At 42.1% G+C, this 20,017-nt stretch overlaps 1 protein-coding gene across 4 annotated transcripts in view; it reads right to left on the bottom strand.

The window, feature by feature from the left end:
• LOC112109873 (ecotropic viral integration site 5 protein) overlaps nucleotides 1–20,017 on the bottom strand; it is a 129,792-nt gene that overhangs the window by 50,901 nt on the left and 58,874 nt on the right. For 3 of the 4 annotated variants that reach the window (XM_024204588.3, XM_024204590.1, XM_024204587.3), the window contains 2 exons: nucleotides 17,700–17,846; nucleotides 10,190–10,285 (listed from right to left, as the gene is read on the bottom strand). In XM_024204588.3, the coding sequence (XP_024060356.1) occupies nucleotides 10,190–10,285; nucleotides 17,700–17,846 (243 nt within the window). The remainder of the gene's footprint in view (nucleotides 1–10,189; nucleotides 10,286–17,699; nucleotides 17,847–20,017) is intronic. The other variant, XM_024204586.1, reaches the window with a different exon arrangement.

Genomic DNA, 20,017 nt, shown 5'->3' with positions numbered 1-20,017 from the left:
TTTTTATGTGGATGGGACAGGGTAGATGCAACAAAATTATTTGAATTTGCCTAGAAGTGAGCCAGGAGAAAGCAGTGTTGCCCACTGTCCAGATTGACCTAAAGGGTGAGTTCTGACCACTAGTTTTTTTTATTATTAATTATTATTATTATTATTATTAAATGAAAACTATTATACTCAAACCTAATTTTTCTTATTTTTCACAAGCTCAGACGCACCTTAGATACCTCACAAACAGGTCATGATTCCTTCCCTGAAGACTTTATAATCTAAATTTAAACTGACAAGTGGGTGGGTCAAACACAAGAGAGGAAGCAGAGGTAAGAAGAGTGGCAAAGGTGACAATTCATTTACTGGTATGGATCTTGTCAGTTTACTTTTTTAATCATTTCTTGGATTTAAGTCCACACTGTTAGACAGAGGCTAAATTTTATATTTGTTTTCAGTTCTCTTTAAAACTGGAGTACTCTGAGTTACACAGAAATGAAACAAGGAACAGGTTTATATGTCTTTTGCTTAGGAATGCCTGTGGAATGGATTATTTTTTGCTCTTAAATGTGTTCACTCAGACTAAAACCCTCAAAACCTACCAACATTAGGAAGTGAATGCCTTAAATGATCAGGGAAAACTGCATTGCCGGTTATTATGAAATGTACCTAAATATCCTATTGGTTATAGAAAAATAATCAAAAGCTATTTTGTTAGACAATTATATCCACTGTTAAGTACTAGAATTTTGCATTTCCTTTTATCTACCATTGTGTTTAACCTAAACTAAAAGTGATCCAAAACAGTGATTTAAATTTAGCACTGTATATGTACAGTCAGATCAGTATTAGTGTGGGTGTAGTGATACTTCATATGTATTACAAATTTAACACCAAATGTCTTGCACTTGCACCTAGGAAAAAATTCACAGAAAAATGCATGATTTAGGTTAAACATGATTATGGCCCATGTTGGTCTGACACTTAATCCCTAGAGTTTCTTAGAAAAGCACCCCTCCCCCTCAAAAGGAAGAGTATGTGGTAACCTGACTTCCCCCCTGCATTTTTATCAACCCTACAACACTGCCACAAGCGTAGCCGTTTGTGATGCTCTTAGTTAAGTGTAATCACTTCGTTTTAGAGACAGACACTCCATAAACGCCTGTTATCCAGAGTGCACTTTAAGACTTGAAATACAAGTAGTAATATCTTAAAGAGGAGTCAACCTGAAGGAACCTCTTGCATCCCTAGGTTAGGTCAGAGCAATTATGACAGGGTTGGAAGTGACATGCAAGAGAACAATCTTAAGAGGACACAAGGAGGCAGATCCTTCTCCACAGAGAAGTCTCATCTCTCTATTATAGGTCGGGCAGTAGCATAGCTTAGTAGTAAGGCTGCCTGACACTTCTAGCTGTAAGGCCCTGTTTTCATGAACTTTTAAAAAACTTTAACAGAGGTTAACCGTTTGGAATGAAATTTTCTATGTGGGTGTCTGCCTCAAGCTGCATCTATTCTGGAAAATTTCAGCCAAAACAGTTCAGCAGTTAAGGACAAGACTAGAGAAAATTACCAGATTTTCCAGTGGCAAAATTCTGGAGACCTTCTCTTGGGAAAGCTCTAAAGCACGGCCATGATAGAGCAAAGATTTGAATTTTGGCAGGTAGTAGCCTTTGTATCAGGGATGTGCCTTTTGTCATCCTTGTGAAAATCCACTCAAATTAGGCCAATGTATCAGACTTTGAAAAAATTGCAGCCCACACATGCTCTGTGGAGACTTGCTAGAGGTTTACAACTCACTGAGCATGCTCCATTCCCTCACAGCTCCTAATGTTAACCACACTGTGTGCACAATTCCCACAGAGCAAATGGCCAGGCACTGAAACTGAACTGTGGCCAGGCAACAGAACTGAGAGATGGCAGCTTGTCTTCCCTGTATTCTCAGTGACCCCTCTGCCGGCAACTAGGCATTGTGGGAGAGGAACCCACCTGACAAACTCATAGGGAACAAAGAACCAGACCCAGGATATTGTGGGGGAGTAGTTGGCACAACAAGCCTGGGGAAGAGGCTGGGACAAAAAAGAGAAACTAGCAGGGCAAAAAGGCTGGGACTTGGAACCAGTTGGTGGAGGGATTAGAGATCTGACAAGGAGCCAGGATGAGCATGGTGATTGGCTGGGAAAAAATTGGAACAAGGAGCAAGGGGAGGCGAGGACACAAATCGGATGAGAAGCCCAGGGGTGGGCAGGAGAGGCAGGCAACTGCAGACCAGGGAGTGAACTGAGTTAGCTAGCCCAGGCAACTGGGGACAAGGAACTAGAGGAGTGGGGAGACTGGGATGGAGTGTTCGGAGAGGTAATATTAGGATTTGCCACGCAAGAAAACTGGGACTGCCCAGGTGAGAAGAGAATGGGATGAGGAGCCAGTGGTGAGATAGAAACAGGGACAGGTTGGAGGGAATGGATCAGAATGGGTCAAACTTGGGTAAAATGGCAGAATAGTCTGTGCCCACTAGAGAACTCCCCCAAAGCCTAGAATCAAGTCCAAGATTCCTGAGTCACCATTCCTCTGCTGGCAGCAAATATCCGTCACTCACTAGGAGGGTCTTCTCCTCTAGTGCTGGTCCACATAGAGGATAAGAATCTATTTCTGCTATCAATTACTCTGTTAGTTCAAGTGGCAGAAGTCTGTGTCATGGATCTAAAGGTTCCTACCCTGCTGGTGAACCATGTAGGGGTCAATATGATGCCACATGATTGAATTGGTCTCTTCCAATTTTCTTTTTTAATAAGATAGGAAATTAAACACAAACTATGTTAAAAGAACATTAAGGTTGTAAAGTCAAGCACTCAAAAGTTAAGAAATAAAACAGTATGTGATAATATAATCAGAGACTGCATCATAATGCACATGCACAAATGGGCCAAATTAAGATTATGTATACAACCTTAATTCTCACATTTCTTAACTTTGGAGTGCTTGACTTTGCAACCTTAATGTTTATATTTCACAAAAAACAAACCCTACATTAAAATAGATCTGCAGCTTCCTAAAGGCAAAACTTCTGTTTGTTTTATTTGGGGCTGTATGTTCTATAGTTCACTAGCTCTAGAAATAAGCATTTATTCGCCAGTACTATTCTATTGGTTTTTGGTTAAGGTGTTCTGAAGGCTTTGGGTTCCCAAAGTTCCCAAAGTAGTAAGTTTTGAGCATAAGCTTCATTATTGCTACCAAGTACTATCTTTAAGCTAAATGTTGTAGCAGTGTTGGTCCCATGACATTAAACAAGGTGGTTGAGGTAATATATTCTACTGGACCAACTTCTGTTAGTGAGAGAAGTTTTTGACCTGCACAGAGCTCTTCAGGTCTGTGTAGCTCAAAAGCTTGTGTCTCAACAGAAGTTGGTCCAGTAGAATATATTACCTCACCTACCTTGTCTCTGCAATATCTTTAAGAGAAGTTATCTGCTCACAAAACTTCATATGTTGAAAACTTCAGCACAATCTAGTTAATCACAAATGAGCATTTTAAAATGTCTATGTCCTAGATTTATGTTAGAGAAACTAATATTTCTACTTAAAGAATACAAACTCATGTTTAAAGTGATTTGTCTGTCCTTAACCAGGATATGACAAAACAATGGCCAAATACTGAAACAGTTGCATTTTGTATTTCAACAGACTGTTAATAGGCTCAGTAGCACACAAAGGAAACTGAACAGAGCAAGCTTGAAAAAATTAGCAACTCTGACTGTCAGACATGACTAAATAGCTTCATATCATAAATGGATTACAAACAGAAGAAAACATCCACTTTCCTTATTTCTGAAAAAAGTGAATGCATCTCCTTGAAACAAGCCACAGAATGCTAACAGTAAACATCAACTAGGTCTGCTAAAACAAGCTCATTACTTAACAAGTATTTTAATATAGCTAAATGCAAAGTTGCACATCTAGGAACAAAGAATACAAGCCATACCTACAGAATAGGGGACTGTATCCTGGAAAGTGGAGAGACTGAAAATAATTTAGGGGTGATAAGGGACAAGCAACTTAACATCAGCTCTTAATGTTATACTGTGGCAAAAATGGCTAATGTGATCGTTGGATGCATAAATAGGAGTAATGAGTAGGGAAGTGATTGATTCTGTATATTGTTAGAGATTCTAGAACACTGCATATAGTTCTAGTGTCCATATTTTTAAGAAGATGTTGAAAAATTAGAGAGAGGGTACAGAGCAGAGCCACAAAGATGTATGAAGGCTGGAGAAAATGCCTTACAATGAGGCTTAGACAGCTCAATCTATTTATCTTATCAAAATAAAATTGAAAGGTGACATGATTATGTTGTCTATACCGTCTCTGGGAGAAAACACCAGGTACTGAACAACTCTTTACTCTAATGGAGAAAAGCAAATAAGAACAATGGCTGGAAGTTCAAGCCAGACAAATTCAAATTAGATATACAGCACAAGTTTAAGACAGTGTTTAACTACTGGAACAACCTACCAAGGGAGGGTGAATTCTCCATCTCCTAATGTCTTCTAATTAAGACCAGATGCCTTTCTGAAAGAAGATCTGCTTTAGTAAAACACAAGTTATTGGGCTCAATATAAAGATAACGGTGAAATTCTACAGCCTTGTTATGCAGGAGGCTAGACTAACTAGTCCAGGGGTCTCAAACTCAAATGACCACGAGGGCCACATGAGGACTAGTGCATTGGCTCAAGGGCTGCATCACTGACACCCCACCCCCCGCTGCCCTTGGACCCGCCCCCACTCCACCCCTTCCATGAGGCCCCGCCCCTGCCCCGTCTCTTCTCCACCTCCTCCTCCAAGCGGTTTTAATAAAAATATATACACTCAGTAAAGCCCCCCCACTGCACTGGGCTGCACCACCACTCCACCCCTGCTCTGCCTCTTCCAGGGGTGGCAGGTTTGTAGAAATTTTGGTGGTGCCCAGAACCTGCCCCCCCCCAAACTCCGCCCCCACCTGCTTAAGGCTCTGGGAGGGAGTTTGGATGTGGGAGGGGGTCTGGGGTGCAGGCTCTGGGATGGAGTTTGGGTGCTGGGTGCAGGCTCTGGGCTGGGGCAGGGGGTGGGGGGTGCAGGCTCTGGGATGGAGTTTGGGGATAGGAGGGGGTGCAGGGGTGAGGGCTGTGGGGCTGGGATGAGGGGGTTGGGGCATTGGAGAGGCTCAGGACTAGGGCAGAAGGGCAGGGGAAGGGCAGCCTGCCCTGGCCCTAGTGAACGGGGGCACTAGGACCCTGCGGCAGCAGGTGATGCCGGAAGCTGGCAGAGCGGAGCGGAGCCAGCGTGAGCTGCAGGCTACGGGGCGGTGAAGGGGCAGCAAATGAGCCCAGGGGACACTCGGGGGAGGTGCGTGGGGGCGGCAGGCAGGGTCGGGGGAGAGACCCAGCCCCAAACATTGGGGAGCAGCGAGCAGGGAGCTTAGCTGCCACATAAAATAACTCGGGGGGGGCAGGTGTGAGGGGAGTTCAGCAGCGACAGGAAGTAACGGGGGGGGAGGAGGTGCACGGAGCCCCGCGGGCCACATGCGGCCCACGTGTTTGAGACCCCTGAACTAGTCCAACTGGACAATTCCTGAACGCATGCACCTGTGCAGCAGACCTGCTCTACAAAATGGCATTCTCCATGCAGCATGACCTCACATGAACTACATGTGAGGTCACGCTGCATGGAGAATGCCATTTTGTTTCTGTATGTGGCCTGCAGAGATGTTGCGCAACTACGCATGAGACTCACGTCACTGAACATGATGATCCAAAGGCCCCTTCTGGTCTTAAAAGCTATGATTTAAAAAAGCTGATAAAAATGCATTACACCTTTTTTAATAAAATGTTTGTTAGTACATATGAAGAATACATAGGAGAAGAGATTGACTAAAACTCAGCTATTTTCTTGCTATCTTGTTTCAGAGATAAGTAAAATAAGTATTACAGATGAATTGCTTATCTATGCATTTCTAAGGCACTTATCACTATAGTATCTGGGCACAATGCGATAAAACAGATGATTGCTCTATCTTTCAATCGTTTTTGTGCCTATTGTGCTTGAGGAAAAATATTCCTGGTAAAGGACGCTTCATAAAGGCTCTGTTTGCTTTGTAGGCTGATGTGTACAAATAAAGTTGACATCAGCGTCGCAAAGAAAATGAACAAATGCTGTATAACTCTCATACAGACAGCAAGACAAGAGTGCAGTAAAGGAATAAGTTGGGATTTTAAAAAGAGTTTGGATCATGTAAGTATAGCTAAGGAAAAAGGATACAGTAGTTGAGGGATCAAAGGGAGAGAAAAGCTTGGCCACCATAAGCTAAAGAGAAATGTTTTGAAGGCAACATTTCAGAGGAAACGACTAGGAAGTTGTTTGGGAACTTAGAATTCCTAGCTGTACAGACAGACTTCCTGGCTGATATTATGAAGTTGGTGCTACGAAATTGCAGCATCACTCGATGACTTTAAGTAAATATGGAATCCACTATGGGCTGGCAGGGCTGTGTTACATCGCTGCCAGCTCAGGGACAATAATGACTTGGTAGAATGTAATGGTCACCTATCCAGGTGGAAATGCCTGAAGCAAGAATATATTTAAGCCAAAAGAGATTTCTCCCAATTTGTTTGCAGGGGTGATGAAAATGGAGAAAGTGGAAAGTTACCAGCAACGTGACAGAAAGAGGCGTTAAAAAAAAAAGATTCACAGGGGAAAAGATCAGCACAAAGGAAGAGGCAAGAGGAAGAGGAGCTGGGGGGGAAGAAGACTCCACATTTCAGAACACAAGCCTGGACAGCTCCCAGAGAACCCTCAGCCCAAAGTATACTTTGGAGTGTTGAGGAAACTCAGGCAGAGAAATACATATAGGGTTTTCTTTAAAAAATTTAACGTAATGGTAAGGCCACGTGTCTTCTTTGCCAGAAGCGTGTTTCTCAGTTCAAATCTTCAAACTTGCAGCATCATTTCGCTTCTAGCCATGCACATATGGATCAAGAATTATCACAAGGTTCTGAACTCCACACTTTAAAACTGAAAACTTTGAAAAAAACCAAACAGATGTAGAAGCCCAGTTCTTCACCAGATTTGCCAACCGATTGCAGACTGTAACATTAGCCTCCTATTATGTGGCCTGGCACATAGCCCATGTGAAAAAGCCCTACTCTGAAGGAGAGCTTCTAAACGTGCCTCACTGATGTGATTGCAATCCTGTCACTAGAGAATGAGAATCTATCGAAGAAAATTTCTGGCCTGTAGCTTTCACGTCACACAACAGAATGCAGAATCTCCAACCTGAACAGTGACATTGAATCGCAGTACTTGCAACTTCAGCAGTGAGAGTGTTTGAGCATCGCTTTGGATGAGTTGTGCCATGCACAGGATAAACCTTATTATCGGTATGTGTCCACACTCTGTCTGACTACTGTGTTGTAAGGGAAGAACTCCTCGATATCGTGTCACTAAAGGACAGAACTCGTGGACGAGATCTAAAGGAGGCATTGATGTTGGTAGTTGCGAAAAGCCACTTGCCTTTACAGAGGCTCACTGCCATTGCAACAGATGGGGCTCCATCGATGTGGGGATCTGCAAATGGATTAGTAGGGCTTTGTAAATCTGATGAGAGCTTTCCTGAATTTTGGGCATTTCACTGTATTATTCATCAGGAGCAACTGGTATCTAAAAATCTCAAGTTTGATCACGTCATGAAACCTGTCTTGCACATTATGAATTTCATTCTCTCAAATGCACTTAATCAGACAATTTCAAAATCTAATTGAAGAACTGAATGAAGACGACTCCCCTGCCGATTTGCCATTTCACTGTGCAGTTTGATGGCTCTCGAGAGGTAAAGTTATTTCCTGTTTTTTCAAGCTCCTGGAACCAGTAAAATTGTTTACAGAGGAGAAGCACAGAATACATCCCGAACTTACAGATCCTGGATGAGCTCTAGACTTGGCATTTCTTGTAGACATGCTGCTGCATTTGGATAAACTAAACGTGACTTACAAGGAAAATTCCGGTTGCTGTCTGATCTAGTGCAAGGCGTATTTGCGTTCGTGAAACAACTGCAGTTGTTTCACAGACAAATGCTTGAGGGAGAGCTGAGACACTTTCCCTCAAAGTCACAACTTTAAGCCAGATCTCAGACTCAGACTCATAGACTTTAAGGTCAGAAGGGACCATTATGATCATCTAGTCTGACCTCCCGCATGATGCAGGCCACAAAAGCTGACCCACCCACTCCTGGAATAATTCTCTCCCTTGACTCAGCTGTTGAAGTCCCCAAATCCTGATTTGAAGACTTCAAGTCGCAGAGAGTCCTCCAGCAAGCGGCCCCTGCCCCATGCTGCGGAGGAAGGCGAAAAACCTCCAGGGCCTTTGCCAATCTACCCTGGAGAAAAATTCCTTCCCGACCGCAAATATGGCGATCAGCAGAACCCCGAGCATGCGGGCAATATTCTCCAGCCAGACCCGCATTGACCATTGATACTAATTACCTGCGATGGCACATTATTGACCTATTGACTAAAATCATGTTATCCCATCAAACCATCCCCTCCATAAACTTATCAAGCTTAATCTTAAAGCCAGAGAGGTCTTTCGCCCCCACCGTTCCCCTCGGAAGGCTGTTCCAGAACTTCACCTCTCTGACGGTTAGAAACCGTTGTCTAATTTCAAGCCTAAACTTCCCGACGGCCAGTTTATATCCATTCGTTCTCGTGTCCACATTAGTACTGAGCTGAAATAATTCCTCTCCCTCCCTGGTATTTATCCCTCTGATATATTTAAAGAGAGCAATCATATCCCCTCTCAGCCTTCTTTTGGTTAGGGTAAACAAACCAAGTTCCTCGAGTCTCCTTTCATACGACAGGTTTTCCATTCCTCCGATCATCCTAGTGGCCCTTCTCTGCACCCATTCCAGTTTGAGTTCATCCTTTTTAAACATGGGAGACCAGAACTGCACACAGTACTCCAAATGAGGTCTCACCAGTGCCTTGTATAACGGAAGCAGCACCTCCTTATCCCTACTAGAAATACCTCGCCTAATGCATCCCAGATCAAAAGAAGATGCAGCAGAACCCCTAAAATGGAGCACAACTAGATAAGTGAGTGTGATTAAAGACCTTAAGGACAGTTTTGAGGAAAGATTCCAAGATTTGCAGCAGAAAAGACCTCAAATCAGATTTCTGATTGACCCTTTTAGTGCTGAAGCCCCCTTTAGTCACTGATGAAGCAACATGCCCGATGGAAATAGAACTTTTGGAAGATGACAGATTGAAAACTGTTCAGAAGACAGAGGAGACCCTTACTTTCTGGAAATCTGTACCAAAAGGATCAATACCCCGACATCAGAGATGCAACCCTAAAAATTATCTCTAGGTTTGCCTCGACCAGTCTTCGTGAATCTGTTTTCACAACACTCAAACATGTGAAATACAAGCATCAATCCATTTTGACAGACAGCCACTTAAGAGAACTGCTGCAGGTGAGCACAAATGAACACAAACCAAACTTCAAGGGAATTGTTGAAAGCAAAGATTTCCAGAAATCCCACTAAGTAAAAGGTTAAGTTATTATTGTTAATTATACATTATAAATATACATCAACTTATATAATGAGAGAGAGAGAGAGAGAGAGCGAGAATATATACAGACCCCATATTACTGTGGCTCTTTGGCAATGCACATTGGTAAATTCTGGTTCCTTCTCAGGCTCAGGTTGGCCACCCCTGACTTAGACAACTGAAATGTGGGTTTAGGACAATGCCTACACTTCTGGCCCTGGCAGTAGAATTGGGCCAAACAAGAAAGGTGATTTAAAAAAAAAGTTTTAGTTGGATTCCAATCTAAAAGGTTTTCAATCTTTGAAATATTCAGTGGTACTTCATATTTACATTACATTGACAAAGTCAGCAAAGGCAAACAGACAAGTTAGAAGCCAAGAGGAAAAGCATGGCTCTCTGTCACTTGCATGGAAGCAATAATTAACATCCCAGAAGTCTATTTGACAGAATGCAAGGTCTTTATTTCTAAAAGGAAATATTCAACAGTACAGCATTACCCAACATTAGAGAAGCACAGCCTTGTGCTTAGGTGAGAAGGAAAAGGGAGCAAATAAAAGGGATAATGCTAAATAAGGATGGGGCCAGTACTATGTTACACATTTAGCATTTACAAGTGTTATTTGTTACCTGGATTTCTAGTTCAGCAATATGCTGCTGGAGTTCTGCCACAGCTGCTATGCTGTCTGCTTCACGGAGTCTTACTGCCATCACTTCTTCCTTGTTCTGAAAAGAGTTGAATAGGGCTAAGCTGTAAAATCAAGAGGTAACTTTCTCTGATGTTTTGGGTTTGTGAGGGGGAGGCTCCCTGAGCCCAGGCTCCAGCCTAAGCCTGAACACCTATATAGCAATTTTACAATCCTGCAGACTGAGCCCAAGCCAGCGGACACAGGCCAGCCATGGGTGTTCAGTTGTAGTGTAGATATACCCTAATTTATTCCTAGCAGATGAAACTTAAGATGTGGCTCTTCCTCCCTGTCCCCCTTCCTTCTCTACTCTTTTGTTCTTTGTCTTCCCTTTATTTGGGGGATGGGGGAAGAGGGAGAGGAAGAAATAAATAAGTTATTTAAGATTTTAATACCCAGGAAAAGGACTAGATTAAGAGTACAAGTGAAGTCTTCTCTTCATCCACAGAAGTGATATAGCATGGACCGTAACACTGCAAACCAGTGTACCTCAACAGTTGGCATGTAAAGCACACCCCTAGCTGTCAAAGGCTTAGTCTCCATAGTAATTCAAACATTGACCTCCCAGTGCTAACAAGGTATCCATCACAAGAGTCCATGCCCTCTCACCTGACTCATTTCACATAAGGCAACTGGTAATGTTACAACCAAGCTGGGTATCTGTAACAGTGACAAACCAGTAGAACTAAAGTCCTTTTAATCAAGCACCTGAGCCCTGTATCCCAGATATGTTTTACGTGTTTGCCATTCTACAATACAGCTGTTTGATATTCCAGTTAATAAGAAAAATTGAAGTTTAAATAATCTTTTAGTTAAATATTGTGGGGAATGGAAATTTGGAGATTGTCTCACTTCCATTAGAGTTTGATGCTTGGTTTTTTCCAGCTATTTGAAATCTGATAACTGTGCTCTAGTTCTATTTTAGTTATTGGGCCTTTGATGTAAAGGTAGTGTCAAAATCAGACCCATTTAGATTTTGAACTGTACTTTTTTTATTCCGGAACAGTCATTACAGTAATTTTCAAATTGGCCTTTTATTTGGATCTTGTAAACAAAGAACATCAGTTGTTTCCCATCACTGCACTATTAGAGCATGTTGTGGACTCGATTTTTCCTTTTGTTACTTGACTATCACTTCTATAGCCATCAATTCAATTAATTTCAGTTTTTCCGTAGTTACTAGAAGATTGCTCTTTTTTAGTCTTTGTACTCCCTCTTATTTTTTATATTGTAAAGTGTTTTTTCTAAATTCTGACTTTCATAATAACTGTGGATCTGTTCTAATTCATTAGCTACCTATATTTTTCAGAGTGATAAAAACCGTAGCATCAAACCAACCTAATGCTACGGACCAGACCTCATATCTAATTCAGACTGAGGGCCGAATTCCACGCATGCAGGGCTGCTGGGTTACTTTACCTTAAAGCAGAGTTTAGCCCTAACAGTACTAGTAACTGGATTCCTTTTAATCTGACTGTGCTGATTACTAACAATTCAAGCTGACTCATCATAAGGCCCTTGAATTGTTGATCAGATATAAGAGGAACACACTGACACTTCAAATTCTTGATAAAGTTTGAAGTGTTCATGGCAAGTCGATGTATCTGAGGTTCAGTTCATAACTATCTGCTTTCAGTTAAGGTGAGACATATGATCAACTTATTCAAAATGAGACTAATACACTGATCATACATAGCAGGTGATTTTACAGTTTCATGACAAATAGAGGAATGAACAATGGACCAGCTAACTTCTCAGAACCAGAAGATGCAGCATCTTCCACTTCAGCAGTGGGAAGTGTGCCAATAAAAAGTCCTAGCTCCTTTCATTGAGCAGCCTCTTAGTCAGAAGCTGCATTCTTGGAGAAATTCAAGGAATTAACTGCAAAGCAATATCATCCAACAAGGAAATAACACTACAAAGGGGCTATTTCCCCCCTGCCAGGAGACTGGCCATTAGGCCAGGAGTCTAAGATTTGGGGGGGGGGGGAAGAGAGAAGAGGGGTGTCAAGGTTTTTCAAGAAAAATTATCCTGACTGCATGACTTTATATACTTGAAAGTCTTTACATTTGCTCAGATATACAATTCTCTTAATTAGTCCTAATATTACACGTTTCTGATGCAATACGTTTTAGATGAGAGGATACGATCCCAGACAGGTGTACACAGTTTAAGAATTTATATCCAGGAGCATTCAACTTTGTGAATTACATGGAAGGGAGGTCTAATTAGGTAGCTCTTAAAACACTGGATGGAGGAACATGAAGGAAGAGATCAACCCTATAAGGTTTGGACTATTAGTGAATGGTTGCCCACTGGACTATTTGACACCACATTTCTGAACATCCATAGTATGTTAAATTTTCTAGCTTTCAAGAGGGTTGGGCTGATGTCGCCCAAATATGAAAATCATTTAGGTAGGACTCCAACCAATTTCAAAGCATCTATTGTCAAATTAACTTACATTTGGGGAATGAAGATCTATGTCACCATTTCAGGTAAGAGAATTAACAGAATCCTTGAGGACTTCATGTAGCTTTTATTGTTCTTTCCCCCCGGCACTGGGGCCCCCACATGTCCTCAAAAAAACCCCTTAGTTTTCAGTGATGGCCATAGCAATGTTAATCATACCTATCATTCCCAAACACTACAACAGTTCTTATACCTTCTAGTTCCTTACATTGACATATTTTCTTTGGTTCAGAGCATTTCTGCTTGAACCATGTCTATCAGGCCCCATCTATACTTTTAGTTGATGTAAAATGAAAATATTTAAAGCTATAGAAACTAGTGGCCTTGAAACAACAATGGAAAACCTCCCATTTTATTCCAAAGAGGTTGTATTGATGACAGTTGTGCTAGTAAGGAAACTCCCAGATTGAGTTTGTATACAGACATGGGGTGTTTCTGGTTACCCAGGCAGATATAATTTTAAGATCTCTTTACTTGGCTGAAAGGAAAAAAAAGTCACCACACATGCCTGTCCCTAGGGAAATTAAAGAACAGTTTATGTACATGGGAGACCCATTCAGTTCTCACCTGGAAGAATGAAGATTGAGGCTTTGAGGATGTATTAGGTTGTTACTGGAGGGGAAAATGGGTGGGAGAGACAAATCTGAGATCTCTCCACAAAAGGTAATGCGAATATGAAAAAATATATTGCTTGGGGGGGACTTGCAAAAGTTTCACCTTCTCTGTGTGCATTAATTTTTACAAGTGAACAGAAAACATACCAGAAAATGTAATAAGCAAAGTGCTATTATAAACCTGGTTCTAAGAGGTTTTCGACTACAAAATGCTGCTTTAAATAAGTGCTTGTATTCTGGTAGCAACCACCCAGGCTTTAGCTTGCTGTCTAAAACAAACATACACTGTGTGAAGAATAGGGATACAATCAAGATTATATAAACAGCACACGATGCACATTTTAAAAGATAACTACACTCAACTTCCCTTCAACCTATGCATTATTACTTGACTAACTTTTTGTAAGTATCATGAAAACAGTGGGTCTTGGAGGAATACAAGGCGGCAATATTTGCCCTTAAAGATCAGTTCAGGAAGGGCATTCCAAGCACAAGGCTGTGTGAAAAAAGCAAGAAAAGTTGGAGGTGCAAACATAGGGGCAATCAAGGAGGGCATTGTTGGCAGAGCAGGAGACAAGAGGGACAGAATTGTGAATGGTCTTAAGGACTGTACTAGAAGCTTAACTAAATGCTGTGGAAGAGGGGGAGCAAATGGAGGCACTCAAGAAGGTGTGCGAGATGCGTTTAGAATAAAAGACAGGGAAGATCTTAGCAGCTGTGTTGTGAATAGCCTGGGGATGGATGATGTGGTTGCCAGGGAGGTCACAGAAGTCACTGTAGTAAGATCGGAGATGAAGAACTGAACAAGAGGTTTACCTGTATCAACTAAGAGGGGAGGCACACTCAGAAGTGTTATAGAAAAATCTGGATATGTGGGACAAGGCAGAAGGAGTCAAATATAAACATCTAGGTTTATGGGCAGTAGGAAAGATGATGGTATTGTCAACAGTAACAAAAAGGATAAGGGGGAGAGGTTTGGAAAGTAAAGATACGGAGTTCAATTTTGCCCATGTTGTGTTTAAATTGTAGTGACACATCCAAGATGACGTCAGAAAGACAGGCTGAGATGTGGGCTAGGTTGGAAGGAGCTGATTAAGAGAGGTTTGAGAGTTCTTTTCCAATCAGCATACACATGGTAGCTGAAGTCATGCAAGAAGCCAAAAAAGATGTAAGAGGAGAGGTTGGTCAAGGGAAGAGCCTGTGTGACTGCTCGCAAAATAGGAGGATTCACTGAGATACAATGAAAGAATGATCAGAGGGTAGAAGAGCCAGGAGAGGACACAAATACCCAAGGAAGGACAAAATGTCAAGAAAGAGCAAGTAACCAGTTTTATAAGCAAGTGAAGGAGAATCAGGTAGAGAGCCAGAAATTCTGGCCATGAAAGGAGTCATTAGAGATCCTGGTGAGATTAATTTCAGTGGAATGGAGGGGCCAAGTGGAGCTAGAAAAGAGGAACTGTAAGCAACAGTGGCAAATAGTGCCTTTGAGTTTAGAGATTAAAGGAAGGGAGAGGAAGTAGTTGGAAAGGCTGGTGGAATAAAGGGACTGCTTCTTGAGGATGGAGAGACCACAGCATGCTTTTATTAAGGGGAAGAAGCAAGAGGCAAATCAGGGAGGAGTGGGTGTGGGGACAACAGGAGGACAGCAGGCATGACAGATTATATCAGTGATAGGATAAAGGAGGAAAGGATTTTGGGAAAGGGGAAAGAGGAGGGAAAATTAAATTAACTTGCTTAAGTAGGACTCTCCTAAATCACAATGATCTATTAATACAAATTGCAAATAAAAAAACAAACAAAAAACCCCACACATTATATGAATGCTACTATGCAGGATTCTGTACAAACAATCAGCTATGGGGCCAGTTCCAAGTTTACATTCAAGGTCACGGTTCAAATAATGCGCCAGAATACCAAATAGAATCAATTTATTTGCACCAAACTGAGATTAACTTCATATTAACATTATCTTGACAGATCTCAGACCATCACAAATGTGCATTTGTGAAGCATGTTGTGATGTAAGCCTCATACACCTCTCAGGGACTAATGATTATGAACCAAAATTCAGGGTCTAGCCAGGATCATAGTCAGTGTTTCCACCTCATTCACTGGCCACAAGAATTATACTTGACTAACACATAGTCCCTGCTTGCATTGAGCATCCACTAGCCGCTCATCTCAACCCATTTTAGAGCGAGGTTTTCCATGCTAATTATCCAGATGAGGATGGATACAAACTTAATCCAGATTCTGGATTAGAGGATACTCAAAGTGCTCTTTTACTTTATGAAAAGGATGAGGATACCCCACTTCTTTGCAATATTTAATAAAGATTTGATGTGATTAGTAGTATCAAACCCTATGAAACAAGAATTTACAAGTGGGGAAATGTCATTACTTATACACTAAAATGCCACCAATATATAAAACAGTTGTGAACATCTAGTAAGGAAATCAACATATGGAAAGCAATAACTGATTCAGCATTAGTAACCAACTCTTATGTAGAATGAAGTGCTGATTCTAGTCAGAATGAGATCTTGCATTTAATATTCAGTGGGCAGATCCCTAAAAAACAACTTTCATTGGCTTGTCAAATTCCAATACCCAATTACCTGTACACTTAATTTTAGGTCGCATCAGAAACAAAGGAGGCTAGCAGCAGTACAATGTAAACAGCAGGAAAAATGAAAATCCTTTCTAAAGAGATGTTGAATGTCCTAGGGGAGAAGGACTACAGTATATCTAAGAAATGGTAAGCACCTTAAATTAAAATCAAATGAAACTAAATAAAAAAAACCCTTCACTAGCAAAATGAAGTTAATTAGGAGACAGAGGTGCTGAATACACACTACACTTCATAGTTTAGGGTGATTAAAGTTAGGTCAGCATAGTTTAATTGACTAGATTTCTGTACACTAAACTGTATTACCCTGAAGAGAACACTTTGAAACATGCACAAATTTCAGTATTTACAGGTTTGTGTGATATTGTAAGAAAACTATACATATTAATAAGGATGTAATTTCATCACTGGGATCTAGTGACAGTGATAAAACCACTCAAGCTTCACTCTTGGTTTATGCTGTCATCAGAACCCTTTGATGGAATTACAGCCTTACATACACTTGGGTGCATGTTATTTCTTATTATATGCATACATTTTGAATAAGTGAGTGTCATTTGAGACATTTTTTCTTGAAATATTTTTTCAACTTTGCCCTGTATGAATGAATCTGGAAACCATCTGGAACTCAAGGGTAAATATAACCCATTTACTTTTGCTAAGGCAAAACTCAGATATGTTCATGAACAAATTTGGAAGCTGATGCAGTATATGAACACAACAGTGTACAGCTGAAGGTTTAAGATGTTAGTTTGATTATTGATGTGCTGCTCATGCTAGTCTTTTGGGTTATACTAAAAATGGGCACACACAGGATTTTAACTATATTGAATATTTTCAATTTACTTTACTAAAGGAATCCTACCACCCATGTGTACTGAAAATTAATTCAAGACACGCTTTTAACTTCTGTTTTCAGCTTCTGACACGTAAAAACTTTTTACACACTTGAGCTGGAACAACTTTTGGTTTAAATAGTCTCACTTTTAGGTGAGGGGCAATGATAACTTTGAAGTATGGTTTTACAAGGAAGTTACTAAAAGAGCCTCACAAGACTCCATGTTTATGGTCTGACTGCCATACCAAATTTGCACAGTTCAGAAAGAAAAGACAGATTTTTTTAAACTAAAAAAGTGCAAACTGAACCTGGGATTTCAAAAAGTCAAGCCAGATTCTTTCATTCCTGTGCATTGACCACAATGAAGAGGTCTGTTCTACCCAGCCTTCTTGGAAACAGATTGACCAATTGTAGACACTACAGAAAGACAGGCTGCCACTGGACAGTGGGTACTGTCACACATACCCTACCCTGGGGACATGTCCCCTTCCACCCTAATTCTACCTTTGTGACCCTTCACACAGCTATATTGATTCTGCTAACCAGAATTAAGGTACTACAAACTTTTGTCATGAATGCAATCAGATATGTCTGAGTAAACCATGTTCAGAGTCTGCTGTGCAAGTCTGTGCCTTTTATGCATAAGAACTGCACTTTAAAGTAAGTGACTATCAGAAAAGTTAACCTTCACAGGACCACAAATTAGAGAAGGTTGTCAACCCTCCTTTTGGTGGGTGGTAAATCCAAGATGTTACTAATTCACTAGAAGATGTAAAGGTTTGCTTTTGTGAGCTTTGTCATCTATAGAATGTTGAAAATATGGATCTGATTGTAGCAAGTAAGACAGAAGAATGTGAATATATACTGCGTACATGAATTGTGTGCTCACGATGCTGGTTACCTTGCACTCAGTCTCTGCTTGTTTACGTTTTGCTTCACTCAGCTGAGCAAGAAGCCCTTTGTTCTGCGCAGAAAGATATTGCGCCTTTCCTTGTAGATTGGTGACCTCTTGCTCCGCCCTCCGTAAATGGTTACTGTTGATGTGGTTCTGCATTTATAAAAAAGAAGTGTGTCAGAAGAGGTCTTATCACACCTACCTAACTAGACAAGGAAAGCACTAACATTTCTCCCAGTAGACTTTTTAAAACCGACTTGTAAATCCTGTTTATATTTACAAATTCAGTAAATCAAAAGGTTGTTTTATTGAGCAAAAAGCATTCCAAGTTTTGTTGCAATTAAAAATTGCTCATCTTAATGTTTATTTTGAATGATGCAGCTACATCTGGACAGAGTATACTCAGGTACCGGGCAGTCTAGTGCAACATTTCTCAAATGCAGCCACCAGGAGGTTTTCATGTGGCCACAACAGCCTCCTGGGCAGTGATTGGGGGGGAGGGGGGGCGGGGAGAAAAGAGCATCAGTCCCTCCCACTCTTTCCTTGTTGCTCCTGGATGCGCAGCACCCTGCACTGCCTCTGGGGAGTGGTGGGGCACAATGCTGCAGGAGCAAGGTGAGTTCTTGACCCAACCTTGGGGGGAGAGGGTTTCGGCGTCAGGCTCCAGCAGCAGGACTTCAGGAGCCTGGCCGTACAGCCCTGGGCTGAGAGCGCAGGGCAGTGCGTACTGACCCCACCCCACCCCCGCCAGCTCTGGCCACATGGCCCTGGCCTCCAGCTGAGTGACTTCACCTCCAGCCTCTGGTTCCAGCTGTGTGGCAGCAGGCATTGGCCCCCAGCTCCAGTCCCAAGCTCCAGCTGCGCAGTGGCAGGTGCCAACCTGCAACTCCAGCCGCGCGGCTCCAGCCCCTGGCGCTGACCCCCTGCCCCAGCTGCACAGCAGCAGGCGCCAACCCGTAGCTCTGTTCCCGAGCTCCAGCCATGCAGTGGCAGAAGCTGGCCCTGAGTGCTGACCCCGGTCCTGGCTGTGCAGCAGCGGGTGCTGGCTCCTGGCTCCAGCCACGCAGTCCTGGGCTCTGGCACCCAGCTCTGGCTGGTTGCCAGGCGCTGACCTACAGCTCGGGCTACGTGGCAGTGGGCTCCAATCCCTGGCTCTGGCCATGCAGTTCTTGTCCCCAGCTCCGGGCTCTGGCCATAGGCACTGATCCCCAGCCCTGGCTGCATGGCAGCAGACACCAGGCCATGGCTCCGGCCACATGACAGTTGGACTTACCCATCCCCATCACCCCCGCTGCCTCCCATAGCCTCATCCATTCCCTCCCGCCCCCACACCATTGCCCCGGGCCCCCACTGGCTCCTCGGCCCCGCATCCATCCCACCATCGCCTCTGGCCCCTGCCACCTGCCCCAGCAGCCCCCCCATCCAGAGCTTAATGGGTCCTGGGGCTTGCTGAGAAAAGTGATATTAACAAACATGCAAGTATCACTTTTCACAGCAGACTTACTAGCTAACTGTGAAAAGTGATACTTGCATGTTTGTTAAAAATCACGTCACTTTTCATAGCCTCCCACGTAGCTACTAAGTGTGCTGTGATATTAACAAATATACAAATATCACTCCCGAAGGGGGAAGCAGCATTATTTTTATGATTGAGTCTACCAAAAAACCCTACAAATATAAATTACAATGATTTGGACGTGTACCTGTGCATATTTATTTTTCCTAAAGTTAATTAATTATTTAAGAAAAAGAAGTGTCAGTGTGGCCACCAGTGAGGGTTGGTGGCCGCACTATGAGGCCACCAAAAAATTTGTTCAGAGAACACCTGGTCTAGTGTATATAGAACATTAACTAAAGTATGTTAGACACTGAAAGGCAAAGTTATATTTTTGCATATAAACAGACTCTATATGTTTATACAAAATTATATATGAACCAAATTATTGTATGCTGTTATCTTCCATTTGAACATCTATATAGAAGCACTCAGGAAATAACCTCACTTCAGTGTATTTGTGATTGTTAGTACATGGCATATGATAAAACAGGATAATTATGCCCCCTGCTGATTGAATTAAAAAACGGATTAACTGAAAAAATAATTTTTACAATGCCAAGTTAGTAACTTGTCTGAGATTTTATGAAGCTTTTTACTCCATCAGTGGCATGTAACAAGTTCTAACTGGTGACTCTGGGCCAAATGCTGGGTGCATAGTCAGTTCTTTACACCACACCACCATGTGTCCCACCTCCTGCTTCCTGGGACAGCAGGGAATGGTAGTGGTAGGGCTGAGATGCATTCAGAATGTAAAATGTATCTGGTT

This window comes from Terrapene carolina, unplaced genomic scaffold, assembly GCF_002925995.2.
Source record: "Terrapene carolina triunguis isolate 2854851 unplaced genomic scaffold, T_m_triunguis-2.0 Scaffold210, whole genome shotgun sequence".
In the NCBI taxonomy this organism is placed as follows: domain Eukaryota; kingdom Metazoa; phylum Chordata; order Testudines; family Emydidae; genus Terrapene; species Terrapene triunguis.
This window is presented reverse-complemented; position numbering and strand designations above follow the sequence as displayed.